Below are 25,839 nucleotides of genomic sequence, written 5' to 3' on the forward strand. Positions count from 1 at the left end.
ATGATAATTGTTATTTCTATCCTGCCTCCAATAAGATCAAGGCAGCTTACATCAATACTTTTTGCGCATTCACTATGAATACTTTTTTGTGCATTCTCTAATTTCAATTTGCGAATGAACAAACGTAATTTATCACGGCCAGCAACCAATACAGAAAGACGACAGCCAGGAAATACCTTCACATGCTGGGAAAAGTAATATTATACATCAGATTTTATCAATAATTCAAAACAGAGATAAATTCTAAAAAATTGCATAGCAGGAAAAAAAAAGACACCATTCAAATTAATAGCATCATTAAAATTAAGAAATAAACCTGGTTAGAGGCAGCTTTAACTGCTCTGGGGTTGCTACCACAAACTACAGTGTCCAGAATGCCATATGCATGGAGCCAGGGCAGTTAAAGCGGTATCAAACCGGGTTATCCCTGCAGTGCAGATGCAACTGTGCAACACAATCCTAGACTGTGCAAATGACTACAGCAAAGCTTAAGTACTAATAGGGGAGGCGCTGCTGGCTTGGAGAAGAAGGGGAGGTTTTCCCCAGGCTGGAAAGGGAAGTGACGCCTTGCAAGGGATCCCGGAAGAAGCCACTTTGGGTCCTGGGTGCGATTGCTGCTGCTGTGTGTTTTCACTTTCCTCTTTTCATCACAAACCCAAGTTGCTGCAGCAGAGGAAGCAAAGAGAGAGAGAAAGGTAAAGAGGCTGAAGGAGGAGAGAAAGTGGGGAGGTTGGAAAGGGATCTGCTGAGTGGGAACTTGGATGGGGGTCCCTGGATCTCTCTCCTTCCAAAAAAGTGTGGGGTCTACCCCCCCATCACCCCCCAAAAGCCCCAGATCTGAGAAGTGAAGCCCTTTCCCTCCTTCATCCATCTTTGATGAGTAGCATTCAAATGTTTTCCTTTCCCTGGACTACTGCGCCATTTCAGGAGTGTTTACTCAAGAGTTGAGCTGAGTGGCAGCTTTTGGGGAGGAAAGGATCAAGGCTCTGTTGTTGTTGCTTGTTGTTTGTTGTGTACTTTCAGATCAGCTCTTAACTTAAGGCAAGCCTTTGTTGTTCTTGCTGATGCTACTACTACTGCTGCTGTTGTTGTTGTTGTGTGCCTTCAGATCAGTTCTTAACTTATGGCAGGCTTTTGTTGTTGTTGTTGTTGTTGTTGTTGTTGTTGTTCAAGTCTGTTTCTGACTTATGGGGACCCTAAGGCAAACCTATCATTGGGAAGATTGGTTCAGAGGAGGTTTTTCCCTGGCTCTCCTCTGAAGCTGAGAGAGTGTGACTGGCCCAAAGATTCCCTGTTAAAAGAATAATTGTGTTATTATGGGCCTTCAAGTCTGTTTAGGAGTTATGGCCACACTATCATAGGGTTTTCTTGGCAAGATTTGTTCAGAGGAGGTTTGCCCTGGCCCTCCTTTGAGGCTGAGAGAGTGTGACTTGACCAAGGGTCGCCCAGTGGGCTTTTATACTTGAACAGGGAATTGCACCCTGATCTCCAAAGTCATAGTCCAACACTCAGACCACTACACTACATACAAAAAGTCAAACAGGTATTGTGAATAAGGGGACCTGTTCCTGTGTGGGGTGCTGTTTAGGATGCCAGACATACCCTCCACACTTCAGAAATTCAGCAGTTTGACACCACTTTAACTTCCATGGCTCAATGCTATGGAATCCTGCGATTTGTAGTTTGTTGTGGCACAAAACTACAAATCCCAGTATACCGTAGCATTGAGCCACAGTGGTTAAAGTGGTGTCAAACTCCTTTATTTCTACAGTGTGGCAGCAGTCCCAAGACACACTACTCTATTTCCTTCCTACCTGGTTTGCTTCATTATCACAGTCAGCCAATGCTCTGTGGCCACAGGGCATGCTCACTTCTCATTGAGTTGGGTTTTTTTTTTTGGGGGGGTCCCCTATTATAGATCCTCCACAAAGGTGTTTCACGTTTCTATAAATTTAGAGCGGTGGGGAGCAAATGTGCTGATGCTTCCCTTCTATTGTGTATGAATGGTTTTGCTTTGGCTATGTCAGGATCCGCTTCAGAAACAGAAGGAATGATAGAAATACTGGTTTAACTTTACAGAGGTGTTGTAAGGATTAGAAGCAGTCAATACGCTTGGAAGCAGTCATAGAAATATTGAGTATTAAAAACATTACAAGCTAGTTAGTAGTTAACACAGCTGAACACCATTCATCCACTGCCATCCACTCATCAGCTTCCATATTGTCATAATTGCACATTAGAATAATAATTCTATGCCAAGAATATCTACTGGGTATTATCCCAATTAATCCCGGTCTTATTTGAAGCGTGTTCAAAGGGGGAAAATGTATACATTGCTCAAGATGGCACACCTATAGACGTGTGCTCAGAACCACATAACATGGACAAGTGAATTTCTTGCTTGCGTACTTGGGATGGTTAGGTAGTTGTTTACGCCTTTGGCTTATGCTTTTGATTAGGATGGTGACTTCTGCTCTTATATTCATTGACTGTGAACGATGAATGATAGTAATATCAAAGGACTGACTGACAATCCAAGAATGTGAGTTTGTTCACAGATCTCAAGAATCTTGGGAATCCTCCTCAGCAACTTCCCAGATCTTTTGAATCTTCTGATGCCATTTCAGGCCCTTTGGTACACAAGTAGGAAATCTTAACAACATACCAAATAGGATATGTTGAAGAAGTGGATGTCATCTCTTTCTGGGATTAGTGTCCAGCCATCAGGTTTATAAAGGCTGATGGTATAGTAGACAACAGGGGGACATTTGTTGACACTGGCTCTTTGTTCCTTTTCAGGTTGCACCCTGTACTGTGTTCCATAGTTTGGCCCATCTGCTGCACTGCCATGCTGCTGCCTGTATCCGATAAATCTTGTGATGTGGTTGTCAACTAGCTGAGTCTCTTCCCCACTGTGGGGAGAAAGGTGAGAACTGATTTTCCTTTTCATTTTCACCACAATTGAAAACTGGAGGAGAGGAAAGTGCCACACCGTATATACCCAGCTATAAGCCGATCTCATGTATAAGTCAAGGGCAGGTTTTGAGGCCAAAATTATGGCTTTTGATATGACCTGTGGGTAAATCGGGTAAAACCTAGGAGCATGTCACAAAGGATCTGAAAGATGAAGAAAGGAAAAGAATGCCCAAGAACCTACAAAATTCCTACAAAATGTGAAGGCACAGAGAACCTTTGGGCCTCTCTGTATCCAGCAACTATAATACCTACCCATTCCTTCACTCATTTTTCCATTACCACTAAGTCTTTCTCCTCCCTTCTCCACCCCACAATGTTTCATTGTCCCTTTGCCACATCTATACAGTACCATAATTTCCTCCCTGCTAACAGCTACCTTTTCTTAGCATTAAAATGTCATAGACTTCAAGCCAATGGTGGGTTACCCAGAAGCAAAGGTAGATGGGACCAGCGCTTCTCTTTTTTTCTCCACTCCTTCTCTCTTTTTCTGTCTAGTTATGAAACCCCTTCTCTCTCTTTTTCTCCTTGTCTATTGGGATGCAACAGGAGAGACCAGTGGCTACTGCCAGAGGCACTGGCTCTTTCAAAGGGCTTTTGAAACTAGGCTGAGGGCCACATGTGGTGCTGGCGCAGAGGCTGGCCATACTGACATCAGAGGTAACATAAAAAGAGTCCTGCTGGATTGGCCCAATGATGTTTTTAATCCAATGGTAGGAAGTACATGACCTACAAGTTGTGTGGCCCTTGCTTACATAGAGCATTCATGCTGATAAAATCATAATGGCTTTTCCGTTGTTCTTCTCTACCTTAAGGAAATGAAATAGACTGTCTCTTTGCAATCTCACCAAATGCTATGATATAAGAGAACAATCTGGCATCCTTCTGCACTAGAGAAAGCCATTGTACATTTTGCCAAATTTTGGCAGTAGGATAGATATGAATGTGGCAGGACCTCCTGTGAGTTCAGTGTAGTCTTCTGCCCCCAGCTTTTAAAGATTTCTTGGCTGGTTGCCCTTATAACATTTTGTGGCAGTAGCTGGAAAGGGAGACCACATGTCGAACATGAGTCAACAGTTTGATGTGGCAGCTAAAAAAGGCAATGCGATTCTAGGCTGCATCAATAGAAGTATAGTGTCTAGAGTGAGGGAAGTAATAGTGCCACTCTATTCTGCTTTGGTTAGGCCTCACCTGGAATTCTGTGTCCAGTTCTGGGCACCATAGTTTAAAAAGGATGTTGACAAGCTGGAGTGTGTCCAGAGGAGAGCAACCAAAATGGTGAAGGGCCTGGAAACCATGCCTCATGAGGAGAGACTTAGGTATGTTTAGCCTGGAGAAGAGAAGGTTAAGAAGTGATATGATCGCCCTGTTTAAATATTTGAAGGGGTGTCATATTGAAGATGGAGCAAGCTTGTGTTGTGTTGCTCCAGAGAATAGGACCCGGAGCAATGGATTCAAACTAGAGGAAAAGAGATTCCACCTCAACATTAGGAAAAACTTCCTGACACTAAGAGCTGTTTGACAGTGTAATAACCTGCTTCAGAGTGTGGTAGAGTCTCCTACCTTGGAGTTTTTAAACAGGGGCTGGATGGCCATCTGTTGGGGTGCTTTGATTGTATATTCTTGCATGCCTCACCAAGTGTCCACACACAAATACTATATTAAAAAAAGCACAAGTCTATATGTTTGGCCACAGAAATGGAAATCAGAAGAAAAGAGGAGGCTAGTGAAAAAAAAAAGTCATACCTGCATGCATTTTGGAAGAAGCATTCAAATGCTCTCTAGAAAGATTAATGTTTCCGTTTACTAGTGTCTATCTCTTCTGTGTTATTTCTGCCTACATTATCAAATTTTCTGTTAAAGAAGTAATTGCAGCTACAGTGAAGTAAAGCATTCCACTACCCACAGATATGGCGGAGGGAAGCAGTCGCAGTTTTGTGCTGTGTGCCACAAAGATGGAAGAGGATTAGGGAAGCAGAGCTGAGAGGGGACATGTTGGGTTAGCTGAAGTATCTCTCTTTGTCTTTCTGATTCCAGGGCTGGCTATGCAATGTTGCTGTGGCTGACGACCTGAGATGGCCAAAACAGGCACTGATGAACCTCAGTTACCACTGGGTAAGCTACCACCTACCCTACCAACTCGCTACTAAATGAGCAATGGATATTGGAATTTCTGTTTCTTTCTTGGTTTCTGATCTTTTCCCACCCTCCATCCCCCATTTTTTGGTTAAAAACAGAAGATGGGGAGTCGACTTCACAGGTCAAAAACGAATGGTCAGAGGCAAGGCCAGAATCTCAGAGTATTGTGAAAATTGAAGTGGTTTGCACAGACGATGGAGAGAGCTCTACGCACAGCGCTGGTGAGTTGGAAGAGTTGGAATTGTTTTTTGGGTCAAGGGCCTGTTTTACTCTACACAATTATAGCACTAATTGCTATTTTGCATCTTATGGAATCTTGAGATTAAATTTTTCCAACAGAGAACCGTAGCACCTCACCAAATTACAAATCCCACCTTTCATTGATGTAGCCATGAGAGTTAAAGTAGCTTGTTGTTATTGTTGCATGCAGAATGGGTTTGCTACTGTCTTCCTCTCAGGCTGAGAGAGAGTGACTTGTCCTGTGGGATTGCATGGCCAAGCGAGGATTAAAATCTTGGTCTCCCAGCATGCTAATCCAATTCTCAAAGCACTACAGCATGCTTGCTCTCTAGTTAAAGTAGTATCAAAGTGCTATAATTATGTAGTGTGAGAGCAGTGTGGGTATCAGCAATCCGGAGAAGCCTGACATGGCATTTTTTGTGTGGGAGAATTAATGGTACTGTTGGAATTTAGGCCAGGAAAGTAGGCAGAGTTGATCCTCTGTATCTATGGATTCCTCATCCATGGATTCAACCATCCATGGCTTGAAAATACACACACACACACACACACACACATATATATACACTCAAAAGCAAGCCTTGATTTTTATATAAGAGACACCATTTTACTACACCATTGCATTTAATGGGATTTGAGCATACATGGATTTTGTTATCCACAGAGGGCCCTGGAACCAAATCCCAATGGATTTGGTTGTTGGTTTGAACTTTTTTTAAAAGCCTGCTTTCCCATCATAATTTTATAAAGCAACTTGTAAACATGATTCCCAAACCCCTCACAATACACAGTGGAAATCAACAATAATGGTAGCATTTCACAGCAATATTTAGAAACCAACAAACCACTTAAAACATTTTAAAAAAACATTCTAAGTGCTATTGCAATATAATAAAATGGAAAATTATCTCATCTCTGAAATATCTGAACCAGAAGAATTGAGAGGGCCACCATGAGTCTCAGTTTTGAAGAAAAATGAGCTGAGTCTCCAATGATAACACCAAATCGATTCTACTAAAATGTGCTTTCAATTAATTGGGCAGCAGGTGTTAATTTTAAAGTGTGTGCATTTGATACAGGTAGAACCTGAAAATGTTACTTTGGGAGACTAGAACTCCCAGAATCCTCCAGCCAGCATGACACATACTAGTGAGAGGGTTTTGGAAACCGTAGTCAAAAGCTTTTCCAAACTATGGATAGAGGTAGTAATTAAAATATGTAAGTGGGAATCACCATGGCTAACCTATTGCAACAGATGTACCTTGCCTCATTTTAAAACAAAGTTTTCTTTCTTTGGTAGCATCTGCACTGCAAAAATAATGCAGATTGACACCATTTTAACTGTCATGGCTCAGTGATATGTAATCCTGGGATTTGTAGTTGTGACACCAGAGCTCTGACAGAGAAGGCCAAATATCTCAGAAAACTACAAATACCAGAATTTCATAGCATTGAGCCATGGCAGTTAAAGTAGTGTCAACCTGGATTATTTCTGCAGTGTGGATGCCTTTAATACAGTTGTTTCCCCCCCCCCCCCTCACATGAAAATTTGTATAGCAAAGATTAATATAAATGAATAAAGGAGTTAGGCAACCTGATACCCATGAAGTATTTTGTACTGCAGTTTCCATTTGCTCCATCCAGCATGGTCAGGGGTGATGGGAGTTGTCATCCAAAACATCTGTTGCCTATGTGTTTGATCAATCAACTTAGTTTTCTTTAATTGTTTGATATGATGACGACGATGATGATCCCACCTCTTTCCACTCTTAAGGACTCAAAGCAGCTTGCAACAGTTTAAAAGGAGCATAGTTAAAAATTCACAAAATGCAAAATTTAAACAATTATTTATACATCAGTTTAAAAGAACAAAACAATTAGAAACTTAAACAGTTTTTAAAAGCCCACCACAACAAAAATAACAAATAGGAAATCCAGCACATTATTTTTGGCAGGTGGATGGGCTTTGCACTATTGGTCCTCAAAGGGTATCAAAACAGTAAGGAGGGTGTTAGTCTAACCTCTTGTTATGATCTGTTATATTTGTTAGCCTTTGATATGCTTTGCAGGGATTGTTAGTAGTATTGTGGTCCAGAGGTATTGTTGTCTTAGTTACCTGTCTTCTGCCCCTCCCTTTTCTTTCTCCACAGCGGAGGAGCCCACCCGCAAGCGCAAAAAGGGTCCTGCCCCCAAGATGTTGGGTGACGAGGTGTGCAGCGTGTGTGGGGACAAGGCCTCAGGGTTTCACTACAATGTTCTCAGCTGTGAGGGCTGCAAGGGGTTTTTCCGGCGCAGCATCATTAAGGGGGCACAATACACCTGCAAGGGCAGCGGGCAATGCAACATGGACTTGTACATGCGCCGAAAGTGCCAGGAGTGCCGCTTGAAAAAGTGCCGACAAGCAGGCATGAGAGAGGAATGTGAGTAACAGTAAGAGACAAGGAATGGGATCTGATGTGTGTGAGTGAGTGGTGTTATTAGGGGGGTGCCGGGGGGGGGGGGGTAGACCCACACCAGGCAACACCCCAGAAGAGGGGTGACACCCAGTTGGGCCCTTCTGATATGGGTTGGGAAGGGTCGAGTGGTCCCCTTCTGCCTTCACTGTGTTGGCACCAATCTCCTCTTGAGATCTGGTGCTAGAGCAGAGGAAGGACATTGCTAAACGATCCTTTCCTGTCTTTACTACAGTAGCACAGGTCTCATGAGAAGGCACAGCAAAAGAGATGGCCGAGTGTACTGTTTTGGCCATCTTCTCATCCCCTGGCAGCCCTTCCTGTATCAGGTGACACCAGGGATGGGGATGCCACTGGTGTGTGTACAGTATATGTGTATGTGTGTGTGTGAGAGAGGGAGATTGAAAGAGAGAGAGAAGAAGAAGAGAGTATTTTTGGCAGGGAATAGGAGCATAAAGAACTTGATAGGTTCTATATGGATCTCAGACAGAGTTGCCAGTTCAGGATTGTCTCAGACCCTGAGGGTTCAGAGCTAAAGCTTGGGACCTAGAAATGGCCCCGGGTGATGGCATTAAATATTATGGATTACAGTTTCTCACCTTCTTGGGGAGAGGTGATATGGAACATTTAATCTAGCCTACTTGCTTCTAGCCAGAAGGTAGATCAGAGCACAGTGTAGGGTGAACCCTTGCACCACAACAACTGAGAGGAGAAGAGTAGGCTAGCTAATTCCTGCAACAAATCAACGAATCCTTGCAAACTGTATCAAGCTGCTGCTGCGTTAGCTGACCTGGAAATTTGCACATAGCCCATTTTTCTTGGCTGGAGCTGAGCCCACCAAAACTGCTCACCTCCCACCTGAAGGTGACCCATGAAAACTGGAGATTCAAGGCTTGGCCCTGAGATTTGGCAACCTTCATCTCAGATCTCTTTGAAGACAGTCATAGTGCATTGGTTTCTATTCCAGAGAATCATAATGTGGAAAAAATTATTTTGGGGGACCATAGTATACAAAATCCCCCAGCTAATAGGGCTAGTAGCCATGCGAGCTTGGAGATTCTGGGAAAGTAGATTTTAAAAAGTTACATTCTCAAGGTGTGTGCAGAATCCCCTTTCAACTGAGATTAGATTTGTATCTGCTAATTCATTTTTATTCCATGCCAAAGATTTTTCTTTTGGACAAAAAAATTCTGATTGATAAAATTCCAACCACCATTTTGTTTTTAATTGCATTTTAAAGTGATCTGTTGTTTTAAATTACATTTGGTTATTTTAAATATTCTAATTGATTCAACTGACAGTTAAACAACCTCAAACAACCTGGTTGTTTTAATTATATTACTCTGAAATCTTTAATATGGAGCACTTTGGAAATTTTTGTAAATAAATATTTTAAATTGTTCACTTTAAAAAAAAGATTTACAGTCCTCCCTCCATTCCCGCGGTCTTCGGACTCGCATCCCTCACTTATGCGCGAGGGACGAATGGAGGAAGAATGAATGGGGGCGCACCCGCGTTGCACACCTGTGCACCCCCATGCATCTGCACCTATATTCAAGCCAGTGGGGCTTGAATGTATGCAAAACTCCATTTTCACGAGGGGGTTGGGAAGGGATCCCCCGTGAAAAAGGAGGAAGACTGTATATTGTTTCTTTCTGCTAGTGGAGCTTTCAGGGCAGTTTACCAATTTCAAACTGAGACTGCAGCATAGTAATACAATTTTAGCAGAAAACATTTGTAAAAAGGGAGGAAAACTCCACTAAAAAAACAGGGGTGTGAGTTGTGAAAAACAAAAGTGAGAAGGAAAACCAGCTCAAAGCAGTTAATGTACCAGCTCAAAGCAGTTAATGTACCAGCTCAAAGCAGTTAATGGTAATTAAAAGGTTAGGCAAACAGGATGAACTTGGCCTGATGTTTAAATAAATAATAACAATGGCACTGGATGAATCTTTCTGGGGAATGAATCCTGGAGACAGGGAATCAGTTTTCCTAGTTTTCTGGAAAACTTATTAGCATGTAGCATGGACTCTTAAGGTATGTTTTGGTGATTCCAGCTCATTTCAGTGAATCCCCTATGAACCCCTTTAGGTGTCCTATCGGAAGAGCAGATTCGCAAGAAGATCCGTAAACAACAGGAGGGTGAAGGAGCCTCAGGTGGCGAGGGTGGTGGAAGTGAGGTTCTCCGGGTGCCTCCCCTGCCCTGTGATCCTGCTTTGCCCCAGCCTGAGCCAGTTCCCCTCACACCCCAGCAAGAGGGCATGATCCAGCAGCTTGTGGCAGCACAACAGCAATGCAACAAGAGGAGCTTCAGTGACCAGCCCAAAGTCACGGTAATTGCATACGTTAATGGTGGGAGAAGACAAGATTATACATGAGAAAAATATCCCAGAGTTTTGATCTTTGGATCTGGTTTAGGTCCTTCCTTCTCCTGGAATCTTCAAAAATATTTACTATAGCTATTCAAAATCTGCTCTCTGCCTGACATTGACATGGCTGATACCAGTTTTAATCAAGAAAGTTGGAATGGGTCATTTGAGTCCTTACTATCAATGATAGTTTGTCCTACAACTCCCCATCATCCGCAGCATGGCCAGTAATAGAGGACCAAGAAACAGAGTTATGAAGTAACTAATTATAAGCAACTAGTTACATGTAATCAAAATCTTTAAAATAACTTAAAATAACTAAGATATAAACATTACATTACAGTTACACTTTAAAAAAATAACTTTACTCCTTTTATGGTTAAACAGCTTTTAAAGTTACAAGAGTGTGGCCTTACTAACAGTGTTTTATTATTTTCGAAAAAGCTTTCCACGCTCTGTTTTAGCAGTTAGAGTCAGGACCTTTAGAGTGCCAGAAGTTTCCTACCCCTGTGGTAAGCTTTGCTATGACACCAGTGGACCACACTGCCCCTTCCAGCAAACCAGAATTTTCTAGAATTTTGCTGCTTGCTGTCTCCAGGGTTCTTTTCCCAGTAAGTAGGTTCCTTCATTAACTTACTATTGGCATCTTGCTGAGCTGAGCTGTGTAACTATGAAGAAGAGGCGAAGTAATAGTTCCACAGCTCAGTGGACAAAAAATGTGGGTTGTCATGGCCGAGCAGGGATTTGAACCTTCATCTCCGGAGTCATAGTCTGACACTCAGACCACTACACAATTCTGGCTCTCTAAGGAGATAAATGATAAATGAGGGAAAGAGTACCCCAACCTGTGGTGTCAGACAGGATGTCCAAGTTTATGATGATCCAGCACTAACTATGGGTTCATCACGAAAGTGTAAAAGACAGCTGAGACTCAGGGTAGGGATAGGGTCCAGTTGCCTGTCTGTTCAGAAAATGTGTTTTCCTGGCTTGTTTGGGGGAACATACAGGCTACTGGATCCTATGAATCTTATATAAAGCAGAGACTGAGTCTTAGGGTGTCTAAAACATTTTATTAGTCCAATGTGCTTGGACTTCAGGAGAATGCTCACAAAATTGGGAAAGGTCAGAAGTGTCCTGGGATCTCGCTTGGAAGGAATCTCCTGGCACTTTTATTAAAAGTATTGCTTGCTCGCTTTGCTCCCTGATCACTTTCTGTTTGGAAAAAAGTCATGCCTAGGCCTAAAACAGGTGATGGGGTGCAAAAAGGCCCCCAAATGCTTCAAAATGATCCAGTTCTTTGATCAAAATTTGGCCCATTTGTTTTCAGTTTGGCTAGGAGTAAAAATGAAGTAATGTGGCTTTCTGCTGTGGTAAGCTCATGAGGGGGAGTGAGCCCTTGGAATCATAAGGAGACTATGCTGTATGAATATCTTCCAAGAAATCAACTACACTTCCCCTTTCTTTCTCTTCCGGCATCTCTTGTACCTCCCGCTGTGAATCATCAGCCTTGGCCAATGGGAAGTGACCCTAACAGCCGAGAGGCCCGCCAGCAGCGTTTTGCCCACTTCACGGAGTTGGCTATCATCTCTGTGCAGGAGATTGTGGACTTTGCCAAGCAAGTGCCCGGCTTCCTGCAGCTATCTCGGGAAGACCAGATCGCGCTCCTTAAGGCCTCTACCATTGAGGTAAGCAAGAGTCGCTTGTTTCTCCTTGCTGGTAGTTTAAGAACATCTAGTCTGAAGTTGAATATATCTGAGGATATCCCTGGCACCTCCAGCAAAAAGGGGGAAAAGCAACCAAAATGATGAGGAGATGGAAATAACACCCTTCTATTTGAAGAAAGTGAACAACATTTGTGGCTGTTTAGGTTTAAAAAATGTTAAGTAGAAATAGGATATATTACGATTGTCAGATGAAAAGTAGGGTAAGACCTGTGCACCTTTTATAGTGTGTTAAAGAAGGATTTCAGTAGATATTTGTTGTCACATAAGCTACACCTTCTAAACTTTCCTCTCCTACACAACCACTAAAAGGGCAGGAACCCTGTCCTATTTTTCACTTGGCAACTCTATGATAACAGTGTACAAAATTAATTGTGATGTGGAAAGAGTAGGTAAGAAGTTTTTCTTCCTCTGTCCTAATACTAGAACCAAGGGTCATCCACTAAAACTGAATGGGGGGAGATTCAGGAACATAGTTAAAGTGTGGAATTCACTGCCGCAATATGTAGTTATGGCTGCCAGACTGATTAGCTTTAAAAGGGGGGTGGATAACTTCATAGAATCACAGAATCATGTAGGTTAGAGTGCTTATGTCCAGCTGGTGGGCTTCAGGTAGGCAGCCGATTGCAGAATCCTCACCTACATACATCTTGCACCTGCTTCCATAGAGTGAATGTTTGCCCACAAACTAAGGCCTGTTACAGACAGCCAAAATAAAGCTGCTTCGAGTCACAGTGGAGGCATGGTGTTTCAATGATGCATGCTTCCTAAGAGTCCAGAAGCCGCACCAAAGCCACACTCCAGTCCTTAGGGCTGGAACGTGGCTTTGGTGCGACTTCTGGACTGTTAGGACGCATGCATCATTGAAACATCATATCTCCACTGTGACTCGAAGCAGCTTTATTTTGGCAGTCTGTAACAGGCCTAAGAGATGATTCCAGAGTGAATGCAATCTCAAATAAATTACAGTGTGTGAATGAAAATGAAGTGAAAGAAGGAAACCTGCTCACTGAGGTGTGTCTGGGCTGTACAACTTCAGATGGCAGATGCATGCTCATAGGAATGAACCCTGCACCTGCACAGACCAACAGACAAAACTAGCATATCAAGTAAGTAGGGTTCCAGCCTAGTGTTGAATACTAACTTTCTTTGTGCAGTGATCTTTGCTTTAGCAGAGCAAACATGTGAATCTCAAGTAGTACAGCACAGTTTTACCAACTCATTGAGAACTAACCCTTACCCAAAAATTATGATAAGAGTGGAAAGGGAGTTAGTAATTTATGATATTTGTTTTTATTGTTCTTGTGGTATTCTGTGTTGCTTCTACTTATGATAACCACATTAGCTACCCCTTTGCAGAAAGGTATGATATAATTTTTGTTAGAAAGGTGGTTTTTTTTCTCTTTCCTTCCTCAACTTTGGATGGAAAGCTTTTACTGCTTTTAGATGTAAAATCACGTTACGAATCCATTCAGTCTATGCCAAAAATACATGTACCATGTATATGGGGCACTTTTTCAAGGGGTGTGCATCACAGTTTCACACCTGTCTGCCTCTACAGATCATGCTACTGGAGACAGCACGACGATATAACCATGAGACTCAATGCATTACATTTCTTAAAGACTTCACCTACAGCAAGGATGACTTTCACCGTGCAGGTGAGCTGGGAGAGGGAAGAGGGAAATATGGATGGTGAAGAGGTCCAGAATATGTGGGGAGTGGAAAGATTCACTTCCAGAAAATTCTTCTTGATCTGGTATGCCAGAAGAAGGCTATAAAGATAACCGAAAAGGAAAACCAACATTATCTTTTTGAGTTACTTTTTAGGTATGACCGTATCTTTCTAATTTCACAAAGAAAGGGCACACCTTGCTCTCATTTTAGGTTAAGCTTGCATAGAAAAGTCCTGAATTTTGTGTGGTATTTTTAAGCTGTCTCTTGTTTAGAATAGCTGTCTCTGCTCAGGAAAGAAGTTTTGTCATTTATATCGTTAATTTATATCCTGCCTTTCTCCCAAGATGGAACTCTGAAATTCCCTTTCCCTCCACCCCCAAATATTATTTTGTCAGCCTTTTTATATTGATATTTTACTTCAATAAAGGCCCCAAACAAGCACATGAGGTCTGCATCAAAATAGTGCTTCCTGGAATGTGAGATGAGCAAAACTCCAGACACTTGTCAAGCACCAAGCCTCCTGGCAGCACAGCACTCCTGCAAGTCTCAACAGAGTCCATGTTCCCCGCCCAAAATAATCTACTCACTAGCACTTATTTAGCAATGAAGTTGGCAAAGCCTGAGGAGACTCTTGCTGAGTCCAGAAGTTACATGTTCTTGTTATGTGCCTTTAAATAGACTCTGGCTTACAGTGACCCTATCATAGAGTTTTCTTGACAAGATTTATTCCAGTGAGGGTTGCCATTACTTTCTCCTAAGGCTGAGAGAATGTGACTTGCCCAAGGCCATCCTATGATGTTCCATGACTTAACAGGGATTCAGACCCTGGATTCCCAGTGTTCTATCCTAAACTATTACATCAAACTGGATCTCATTTCTAGAAGAGGTATCTTGACTAAAAAAATGTAACTAACCTTTAGTTTACAGCATTTATACCCTTTTCAATAGCTGCAAAGATACTTGGAGAAGCTTTTTAATAGCTTGGCTATTAAAAAAGACAAGGTAGTCCTTGCCTGCTAGTTATAATCTGAAAAGGCATGATTCTTAAGCAGAGACAGGAATCAAGTCATTGGACAATCACAGTCAGTGCTATCCATCTCCATGTAATTTCCACTCCTGCATTAAATGAACAGGGGATGGGGAGGAGAAAGCAAAACAAGAGAATTCAGGCTCAGATGTTCAGTATTATGAGATTTCCCTACCTGGTAGAATGGTGCTGGATTACAGATGGGAGACCTCAGCAGTGGAGTTTTCCATATTTTTCTCAACAGGTTTGAAAACATTAGGAGTTAGAAGCAGGGACTTTTAAAAAGTGCTGTTATGTCGGGATTCTAATTTGTATCCAAGATGACAGATCTTTTAGCATGGCTAAAATTTAGCCTCCTTTGGTAGGTGATTCACACCACTCATCTCTTCATGTATCAACAGTATTTTTTTTTCATGTGTCAAGTGAGAGGACATCATAACGATGTCTGAGTTTCCTTGTTTGTTGTGTTCCTGGGCTTGTTTCTAGTCCTCCTCCTGCAGTGGTACACCTGGCATGGTAGAAGGGCCGCTTACAGAGCTGGAATCCAGCCAGGAGTTTCTTGCTACGGTTGATTTGAGCTCTTCCACATGCCTGAGCATGTATCTGGGATCTTTTGAGCAAGATAAGGATGTGCCTATCTCAGACCTTCTGACTTTGCCTCTGTCTTTTGATATCTGGTCACCTGCAGTTGTCGCCCATTGACCTTCCCCACAGCTTGGACAACCTATTATTGTAGATCCCAGTTCCCAGAATCCTCAACCTCTCTGTGAATTCTAGATGTTGTAGTCGAAAATGGTAAAATCTCCATGCTTCCAGATCTTGATGTTTGTAAGAAATCTAAGTTTGGACATGGATTTATGACCTTCCCATTTTCTTTCATTTTTGCTCTCTGGTTGGAGTTCCAATTGGTTTCTAGGAAAGGTTTTCCAGCTGTTTTCTGGGCATGGATGATAGTGTGTTTTCATTTTAAAGCCCTAATTGGCTTGGGCCCAGAGTACATACAGAAGGGTTGGGCTGAAGATAGAGCTTGAGTTACTAGTAGAATTTCTGGGTGATCTGCACTTTGTCATCAAAGACTAACGATTCCCATTTATTAATCTATAGCAAACGTGTCCAAAGTGTGGTCCACAGGCCACATGTGTTGCCCCAGGGCCATTTTTGTGGCCGTCAGGACCCCCCCCCCCACTCCCAGTATCAATTTTAAAAAATACTGGACATAACCTAGAAGTCACTTTCTGTTTTAAAAATATCCTTTCCTGAACCTGCCAGAGGATGGGGTAAAAAGTGGCAAAAATGACCCCCAGCGCCCCTAGAGGGTATGGAGGAGGAACGGACATTTAGGGGCAAAAATATTTTTAGTTTCTTCATAGTGGTGTTTGTGTGGTGTTGGGTCCAGCCCCCTGAGTCTCCCAGAGTGGTAATGTGGCCCCTGGTCTCCCACAGTTGCCCACCTCTTATCTAGGCCAATAACAAAACAACTCCTCACTACTTTAAATTATATTGCTGAAATAAAGAAAGCTTGAGTGCGGTAGAGAAAGTTAACTACAGTACATGTTTGAGTGGAAGGATGGTTTCCTCTATACAATTCTTATGCTCAGAACAAATTCCCCAGGTCATATTTATATAATTCTGTTTTTTGCAGCGTGCTCTGATGGGTCCATCTTTGAATTTTCATACAGAAAACAGTAGCTCCTGCAAGCATGACTTCTTCCCAGCCCTCATAATATAGGAATTCCATATCATTCTCCCTTTCCTTCAAGTTCTCTTAGGAAATTTCTTCTCTGCAAACAAGGCCAAAACATCCTACAGGTGGAAGAGTCTCCTTACTCCTAATCTACACCTTTCATCATAAATAATATATTTGCTTTTCTGAAAAGGACAAGGGAAATGTCTCTATTCTCTTTTGCTGATGCTCTGGCCTTCTTTCCCCCTTATCTCCCCAAAATTAGGTTTGCAGGTGGAGTTCATCAACCCGATCTTTGAGTTCTCACGGGCTATGCGACAACTGCAACTGGATGATGCTGAGTACGCCCTGCTCATTGCAATCAACATCTTCTCTGCTGACCGGCCCAATGTGCAGGATCACGGCCTGGTGGAAGCACTGCAGCAGCCCTACATAGAAGCCCTGAGTTCTTACATCCGCCTCCACCGCCCACAGGTGTCTGAGTTGGGTGGAAGAGTGGCACTAGATGCTAAAGGTGGATGGGCAGGATGGGGGTGAATTCAAAGGGAGAGAGGCTGGGAGAGTTACTTTTTTTGAATTACAACTCCCAGAATTCCCACAGCCAGCATACCATATATACTCATCTATACGTCTAAAAATTTATGCCCAAAAATTGACCCCAATATCTCAGGTAACCTTATTTACAGGTCACTATGGAAATGTGATAGCAGCTCTTTCAGATTTCTCCATGCCCTGCGGAGAGGAGTTTATCAAGAAAGAGCCAAGCAGAAAGAATACTGGGTGATTGACTCATATTGCTGTTTGTTTAAGAGTCCCCCTCCCACCCGACGTCTGGCTGAAATGAAAGCTGAAAGTGCTGAAGAAAATCCTCAGTGAGAGTCCCTTTTGCCATACGCACACATACTCACACTGAAGGAACTTCCAAGTTTTACCCTAGACCTATCCATGGGTTATGGCAAAATCCATAATTTTGGCCCCAAAACCTGACCTTGACTTATATATGAGGTTGACTTATAGGCCCGGTACAGATGGGCCCTTTGTGGCCCATGCACATGCCCAGCAACCCTAGCACGTCACCGCAGCTGCGCGGCACCATCCAAATGGTGCACACAGCAATGACGTGCAAGCAGTGCAGCATCCAAATGGGACTGTGCCACTGGCACATCATCGCACTGGAGCTTTAGTGTGGTGCAAGTACCTCGCAAAAAGGAGCCACTTCTGTGCACTCCTTTCTTGCTGTGCAGCAGCGTCGCACAATTTGGTTGCTGCGGCACTGCTGTGGAGTAAGGAGAGGCGCCTCCCCGACGCCTCTTTTTGGCGCTCTGTACCGCGCCATAGTTGAATATATATGGTATGGTCATTTTGGGAGCTGTAGTCTGCTTCACATCATATCACCTAAGCTGCATGAGAGCAAAGCCACTTTAAAAAAGCAAGAAAGAAGCAGCCATTCCAATTGCTACTTGCTCAGCAAGTTCAGATTGTAATGCTTAGTTTCTAGAGTTCTTGCACATATATTTGTGAACAGGTACATGTGAACATATGCACATAGCTTTACAAACCATTTTAAGAGATGAAGGAAGAGACCTCTTTAGAGCGGGATGGTGACCGGTGGTGACCTTCTCGAGGTTTTTGGCCTACCAAGTCCCATCAGGACTAGCCAGAACAGCTCTGTAGTGTGTGCCATGAAAGTAATCCCTCTGTTATCTCTGGTCACTGTTTGAAGATAAGAGTGATTCCCCTTTGTGAAATCCCACTGTTATCTCAAGTTGGGGATCAGGGATACTAGTAGGATTCTGCCACCTACCATGCACCTTTCTGATGAGACTTATTGACTGAAGATAATAAAATTCTTGGAACTCTTTAAACAGAAGTTAGCCGTCTATCAGAAATGCTTTAGTTGTGTATTCCTGCATGGCAGGGTGATGGACTTGATGGCCCTTATGATCCCTTCCAGCTCTTTCATTCTATCATCCTGTTCCTTTGTATCCCACCAAATCTCCTAGCTGGGAAAGTGCATGGTGCACAGAATAATTTTAGCACAAAAGAAAGGAAATTCAAAAATATCTAGTAAACTACAACAGGCCATTTTAATAGCATAAACAACTTTTAAAAAAATTGTTGTGTGCTATCAAGTCATGTCTGAATTATGGTGACCCAATGGCAAACCCATCATGGAGTTTTCTTTGTAGAATGTGTTCAAGGAGGGTTTGCCCTTGCCTTCCTCTAAGGCTGAGAGAGTTGGCTTGTCCATGGTTAGCCAGTGGGTTTCAGTGGCAAAATGGGAGTTCAGAGCCTGGTCTTCCCAATGTCCTAGTCCATCACTCAAACCACCATATATTAGTGGCTCTCAAAAAAAAAAATGAAAAAGTATGATGTATGTGTGCATGTGCCTTCAGGTTGCCTGTCAATGTAGGGCAAATTTGATAGTGTTTTCTTAGGTAAGGAATACTCCGAGTTCGTTTTTGCCAGTTCTGTCCTCTGAAATATAGCCTACAGCACCTGGCACTCATTGGCACTCATCCTGTCCAAGTACTAACTAGAGCTGCTTAGATTCCAAGGAGAGAATCTGGTTCCTTTAGGACAGTGGTCCCCAAATTGTGCCATTTTGTAGATTTTGGACTTCAGCTCCCAGAATCCCAGACTATTGGCCAACATGGCTGAGGCTTCTGGGAGCTGAAGTCCAAAATCTCTTAAAGGGCACAATTTGGGGACCACTGCTTTAGGATATTAATGCAACAATAAAAGGTCACAAAAAATTACTAAGTTGGAATAAAACATCCTTGTACAGAAATATAACATAAACTGATTGATATAAAGGACAAAAATGGCAACTTAAACATAAAAGCATAAAAACAAATTATATACATGAAAGGAAGTCAAACATGTTTCAACTGTGTATCTTAGGGCTCATACAGACAGGCCAAAATAAAGTTGCTTCAGGTCACTTTAGAGATCTGTTGTTTAAATGATGCGTGCGTCTTAAGAGTCTGGAAGCCACGCTCCAGTCCTTAGGAGTGGAGTGTGGCTTTGGCGTGGCTTCCAGACTCTTAGGCAACTTTATTTTGGCCTGTCTGGATGGGGCCTTAGTCACTGCTATATCTTTTGATATAATATGTTTACATTGCAACTGTAAAATGACCATGGTAGAAATAAGAGCTGCAGGTATAAGAAGGCTTAGATGCTGCCATGGTAGTTAAAATGGAATCATGGTCCTATAACTGTGTAATGTGAATGGGCCCCTGGACAATGGCTGTAAGCATGGCTGAATGCAGGGCCAGCTTTACACACAACTGACCATCTCTGTTAGGTGATATGAGTACTGTGTTGTTGTTGCTGTTGTTGTTGTTGTTGTGTGCATTCAAGTAGTTTCTATCTTATGACAACTCTAAGGTGAACTTATCATGGAGTTTTCTGGGGCTGAGAGTGTGTGACTCACTCAAGGTCACCCACTGGGTTTCTGTGGCCGAGTGGGGAATCGAACTCCAAAGTCCTAGCCCTGCACTCCAATCACTACACCCATGCTGGCTCATGAGTAGTGTACAAAGGGACAGAGATGACTGTTTTCTGTGATCAGTGGCACCCCTTACATGCCCCCCAATGGCACCCCCTGACATTGTCTGACCTGTGGCAGGATGTGGGCAAGGCGTTAGTCAAGAGAAATTGTAAAATGCAGCATCAATGACTAACATTGTCCCCTCATTTCTCACCATTTCTCCAGGACCACCTGATGTTCCCTCGCATGCTGATGAAGCTGGTGAGCCTGAGAACCCTGAGCAGCGTACACTCCGAGCAGGTCTTTGCTTTGCGCCTTCAGGACAAGAAACTTCCCCCACTTCTCTCCGAGATCTGGGATGTACACGAGTAGACGTTTCTGGGGCTGAGGTGGGAGTGCGTGTGTGAGGATGCAGAGCCACCTTTCTCCTGGCCCTTGCTTGACATATTTGGCTCCCTGCAAGGGACTCTGTGGATCTCAGCACAAGACTTGGCAATGGGCAGACTGATCCCACCAGAGGAACTATGTCGAGCAGGAGGCTACTGAAGCACTTTTCCCCTCCTTCCATCCTTCCCCTGCCCACTTGTATTTTCTCCACTACTCACCTCCTGCTTCTGTTTTTGGAGAAGAGGGAGGCATCAGTCACAGTTGTGCTTTGCGTGGGAGTAGGAGGTAGATGCAAAGGGTCGTCTCCCCCAAAGACTTACTCTGCCCACGTCCCTTCTTTAACAGCTCCACCCCATGTGACATTCTAGTTTTGACTATACCCACATGTGCCACCAACCCCACTAGAAAGGGGGAGAGTATTACAGTGCAAAAGAAGAGGGAGAGGGTTGCCATATGCCTGGTATCGAGGGCAGATGCCCAGAAGGGAGGGAAAATAAATTCAGTCTTGACAAATTAAGTGTCTGACCTGATTTCATGTGATGTATGAATGGAGATTAATAATTCATTGGCTGTGCTGGCTGGGGTTTCTAGGAGTTGTAGTCTACCAAAATATTTTTTCCAGCCTATGGCCAAAAGTAAACCAAGACTTCTGAGGAAAGAATTATCATTAAGGAGCTTTGTGTGAGTTGAGAAGGATTTGAAAAAAGCGCACCATGGTATTCTGTGCATGAGTGTATATGTGCGCACACACACACACAGACGGATGTGTAGTCTTAAGAAGTAGCAGGCCTCCAGAATTCTCTATCTGATATGCAGGACAGGGAGGAGAAATGTTTGTGTGGAGGTAGTGATGAGAATACTGCCCTAGAAAGAGAGAACAAGTGTCATGTACAGGAACTGCTTAGTTCAGAAATTCAGGTTTCAGAGGTGAAACCCTTTATTCAAATAACTATAGGTGTTCTCCATAGATGTTAAATTGTCAGAACTAACTAGCAAGCATTAGCAAAGCTTAATTAAAGCACACATCATTTCAAATCTTAGGCTATTTTCTCATTTATTATAACATCAAAATATTATGTTATCTTTTCTCAGGGTCACCCTCATCCTTCTCTTGCCCCAAATGTTCTCAAGAGAATTAGCTTGGATAGACCCATCAGTCCAGTCCCTTTCCATCTATTCATTAATCACAAAGGAATGTGGTCAACAGTTCTAACAACTGACACACAACTACAGGTCCCATCCCTTACCTGCAGTGCTATCTAATAGAATATACATGCTTCCAGAGTTAAAGTATAGTACTTACATTGACCCATGGTTTAGTCGGCCTAGATTTTGGGGGTCAGTTTTTTGACTAAAATTTCTAGACTTATACATGAGTATATACAGTGAGTCTACAAAAGCTCATTCTGCCAACTTATTTCTTTAGTTAGTCTCAAAGGTGCTACAAGATCTCTCTACATACTGATACCAGCAAACAAGATGCAGGAGAAATAACCCATTTAATTCATCAAGCCATCGCAGGTACTGTAGCTAAAAGATCCAGCTCCTGATAGCCAAGTGTCAGTCATCATTCAGTGAGCTGATTAACATCCAAATCAATTATGGCCTCTCAGCCCATGCTCCCTCTCTCCACAGTGGTGGAGAGGATAAAATCAGTGGAAAAAAGATTTTTTTACCATTCCTTGAGTGCACACACACGCAGAATAGAATGTGGGTTAAGAATAGAATAAATGAAGTGGGATTGAAGATTCATGGTTCTCAGGATCATGTGGCAATAGAGTTCACTTACTGGAATGGCTTTGGAGACAATCCCCAGCCTGGAGCCCTTTCACACTACACAGTTATAGCATAATCGTTTCACTTTAACTGTCATGATTCCATCCTAAGGAATCATGGGATTTGCAGTATGTGACAGGTTATTTGGAATTCCCTCCAAACTGCGAATCCTTGGATCCCATTAAATGGAACCATGGCAGGTAAAGTGGGATCACAGTGCTACAATCTGTGTAGGGTGAAAGGTCCCTTGACGTTTTGCAAACGTATTGAATAACATTGTCAATTGCAGTCCATAGGCAATGCAGCACATCTGGAGGGTAGCTTTTTGGGAATGACACTACTATTCTGCCTTTTTAAAAATGTTACCCAATATAATATTATCCACTCTTGCACCATACTACTTGGATTAACCCTTCTGTTTCTCTTGACTTGGAACTTCCCAGCTGTCAGTTGATGGGGGAAATCCAAGCCTGCCTGGAAAATGGGGAATTCCTCTTCATTATTCTAATATTGGTCACCAGAGGGCACCCAAACTCCATAATTCTTAATTAAGGAAATAGCTTTGCATGCCTGAAGCTGATGGTTCCACATACCCCCAGCTGATGATTTCTATTTAAAAAGTACTTTTAATAGTCCAGCCCAATCTATAACTTGCCAAAGTAAACGGGGGAAAATACCCCAAAATTTCAGCTAAGAAGTGGCTATGCCTATTCATAAACACGTCATGTTTTAGGCTCGAAATAATTAATATAAATAACATTTTGAAGTGGGATCCTAATCTGTTATATTTTATTCTGAACTTAATTTTGCCCAAGTTTTTGCAATATATGGAATTATTGTTTTGGGAAAAGGAAGGAGTTTGGTGCATGCAAGAAGGGGAATATGTCTAGGCTGTGAAAAACAAAAAGAGATAGAAAGAAAACAGGGCTGGGCCATGAGGACTAGAGCTTTGTGTGATCTCTTAATTGAGTTGACCCATGAAATCACTGTTGGATGCCATTGTCTGTGTAAAATCAGAAGTCTGCTCATGGTATACTAGTAATAATATAATATGATTTATTTATATGCCGCCCAGTCACTGGGAATCCGGGCGGCTTACAACAGAGGGGATAATAGACAGTTCCCTGCCCTCACTAGTGATCCCTCCTCTTGCCAGACTGCAGGAATTAGTTACCTTTTTGTTGTTGTTAAGCCTAATTATTTTCACATCTCTTGTTAGTAAAACGTGGTATCTTCAAAGTAAGATAAAGTGAAGGGTGTGTATGCGGCTTAAGCCTTAAATTACACAGACAGAACATTCTTTTGCATCTAATCTCTGCCCCTCTCACTCTTATTATAAAAAGAAATATACACTTTAAAAAAACCATCTGTTTAAAAATAAGAATCTGACTAATGTACATAGATATAACTCTGAGCTTGATCATATATGGAAATAAAAAGCTAACTACACAGGGCAACTATGTTATTCAAAAACATTTCTTTATGAATAGAGGGAAAACATACACTACCCATGTCCTTTCAGTTGCTTACCTCTCTTTATAATTAAATGTTTATATATATATATGGCTCTTCCACAGAGCTTCCTGAGTGATTTGTTAAAAAATAAATGGCACAAACAAAACATCATTAAAAAAATGTATTTAAAAACCTGGGATAACATCTTTGCCTTGCACCAAGAGAATAACAATTTTGTAACCTAAATGTTGGATTGATATCTGGTAGTCTCTTTGGAGAACTTCTATAAATGAGGTACTACCACTGGGAAGGCTTTTTTTCCCTTGTTACCATCCACTTTATCACAGAGAAGAGTCCAAAGACTTTCATGCATGGGAAGGCTGGCCATACAGCAGGCATTCCTTCAAAAAACTAAAACAGAGAATTTTATAAATCAACAACATCTGGAAGTTTAGGAAGGCCCCTAGGTTTCCAGCACTTGGAATTATGCTGTGAAATAGGTCAGAAGTAAGCAATTTTTTCAATACCAAAAAAAACCAAACCATTCCCATCAACTAGTTGCAGGAAATCTAGAGTAGGAAGGAGTAACTGCGGCCCTTTGAATGTTTTTGGATTTCCACTCTCATAATCCCTCACTATTGGCTATGCTGCAGACAAAATGTGTATAAGGACACCCTTGGCCTCATGGCAATATTTGCAAGTTTCCAGTCTTCCAGGTCATCTCTATGTGCAAGGAATTGCAGGTACAAGTATGTGTGTGTTTTGACACATATGGGTACACTGGAAAATGGAAAGAAAAAAAAATTGCTTTGTGACTATTCTGTTTATAGCAAGCAAAATGAGCATTCCTCCAAAAAGTCATTGGTGATAAGGCAATCATCCCGACTTTGCTATGTTAACTAAGACAGCCTCCTGATACCTTCTGCCGTGACCATTTTATTGTGGCCTATGTGTTTGTAGATGTCATCAGAATGAATGCACTAAGTGTTATCCTCACCAGATAAGAAGGTAAGATAAAATATGATTACATAAAAGTGTGGGCCAGGAGGTTGAAGGTGAGGTTAGGAAGACCGAAGACACTACATCACAGCAGACAAGAAGTATTCATACATCATGATCTGTTCAAAGCACAGATGAATGCAAAATGTAAGGCCAGCCCTACCATTTGACAGTGAGTGTCACTGAATGTTGGCACATTGTTACTGATTTATTCTGTTGAATACTTACTGCTAGGGGTGAGGAGAGGTGCTTTTTCAGATTTTGTCCCTTATGTACCAAAATAATTTGTCTGGCCTTGCACTACCTTGACTGGGGTGGGTGGGCATTTGCTTCTCTGCCTCAGGTAGCAAAATATCTTGGGCAGGCACTGACAAGATGAGCTGAGATTACAATTTACAACAGCAGCCATCAGGGATGGAAACTTTTTACTGCTCTAATTCAAGAATCACAGTGGGAGATGTAGTCACCATCTTAGCCAGCTATTGCAAAGACTATAGAGAAGAGGGGGAAACAATCTGAATCTCCCCAGATTGTATTGGATTCTAACACCTATTAGCCCCTGCTAGCATAAGATGATGGGAACTATAGTTCAATAATGCCTGATGGCCTTGGATACTCTATCCCTGATGTAGAGGTGTTGGTAATGGGGCTGGTGGATTTCTACATGTATATCATTTTACAGTGACCATGTCTGATTCTCAATGGATTGACATAGGGATGTTCTTTTTAAATCACACTTTAGAAATCAATAACACTTGGGAGAAAATGAGTAGGTTTGGATGTGACAGGATCTGAGTGCAAGCTCCAATTCTGGTAATTAAAATATCTTCCTAGGCAGAACATGGTCTCGTCCATCTTTTTTGGATCTCAATGAAAGTAGCTTGGTACCTCAAGTATAGTGAAGGGTCACAGAGCTTGACAAAGTGATTTTTTTTGGATTGCCACCTCCAGAATCTTTCAATCAAAATGGCCAGGGGACATCCTGGCAAAACGATGAAGGGAATGGTCATCCAAAAAAGTAACTTTCCCATGCTTTGTCATTTGCACTGTTGAAAGAAGGCTCAGCAGCTAGGCCTGGCAAAACCATCTTGCCTTTCACTTCAGGAAATGGAACACCTTGGCCACAGAGGAGGAGGCAATGAACAAGGCAAAGGAAGAGAAACCTATTGGACGCCAACTGCCAAGGAGGGGAAAGGACAGGTGTATGTGTGCAGTTGGTGAGAATTAAAAGGAAGATAAAGACTTGGTTCAAGGGCTTCAAGAGGAGGTGGCAAAGAGAGCTCTGTTAAAAAAGTTTTGTTTAATCAGGAAAAGGGGAAAATAAGACAAGGGTTTAGCCAGGGGAAACCCAGACCATTGTCACAAGGCCAGCTCTGAGCTCACCATTGATCTCTACAGAGCCAGTACCTCAACAATAAGAAGAGGCATAACAATTTGGGGACATTCATC

At 42.4% G+C, this 25,839-nt stretch overlaps 1 protein-coding gene across 3 annotated transcripts; it reads left to right on the forward strand.

Moving 5' to 3' along the window:
* Positions 1-539: 539 nt before the first annotated feature.
* NR1H2 (nuclear receptor subfamily 1 group H member 2) lies at positions 540-20,677 on the forward strand. Of its 3 annotated transcripts, none has more exons than XM_042476769.1 (10): positions 540-695; positions 2,800-2,926; positions 5,011-5,088; positions 5,211-5,333; positions 7,503-7,772; positions 9,894-10,135; positions 11,677-11,856; positions 13,454-13,553; positions 16,546-16,794; positions 19,999-20,677. In XM_042476769.1, the coding sequence occupies exons 3-10, from the start codon at positions 5,049-5,051 to the stop codon at positions 20,178-20,180; spliced, it is 1,386 nt and encodes a 461-aa protein (XP_042332703.1). In that variant the 5' UTR covers positions 540-695; positions 2,800-2,926; positions 5,011-5,048; the 3' UTR covers positions 20,181-20,677. The 3 variants fall into 3 exon arrangements, with proteins under 3 accessions (XP_042332703.1, XP_042332705.1, XP_042332704.1); XM_042476771.1 differs by having other exon boundaries at positions 16,546-16,754; XM_042476770.1 differs by having other exon boundaries at positions 5,214-5,333.
* The last annotated feature ends 5,162 nt before the right edge of the window (positions 20,678-25,839 follow it).

The sequence above is a fragment of the Sceloporus undulatus genome, chromosome 6, assembly GCF_019175285.1.
Source record: "Sceloporus undulatus isolate JIND9_A2432 ecotype Alabama chromosome 6, SceUnd_v1.1, whole genome shotgun sequence".
Classification (NCBI taxonomy): domain Eukaryota; kingdom Metazoa; phylum Chordata; class Lepidosauria; order Squamata; family Phrynosomatidae; genus Sceloporus; species Sceloporus undulatus.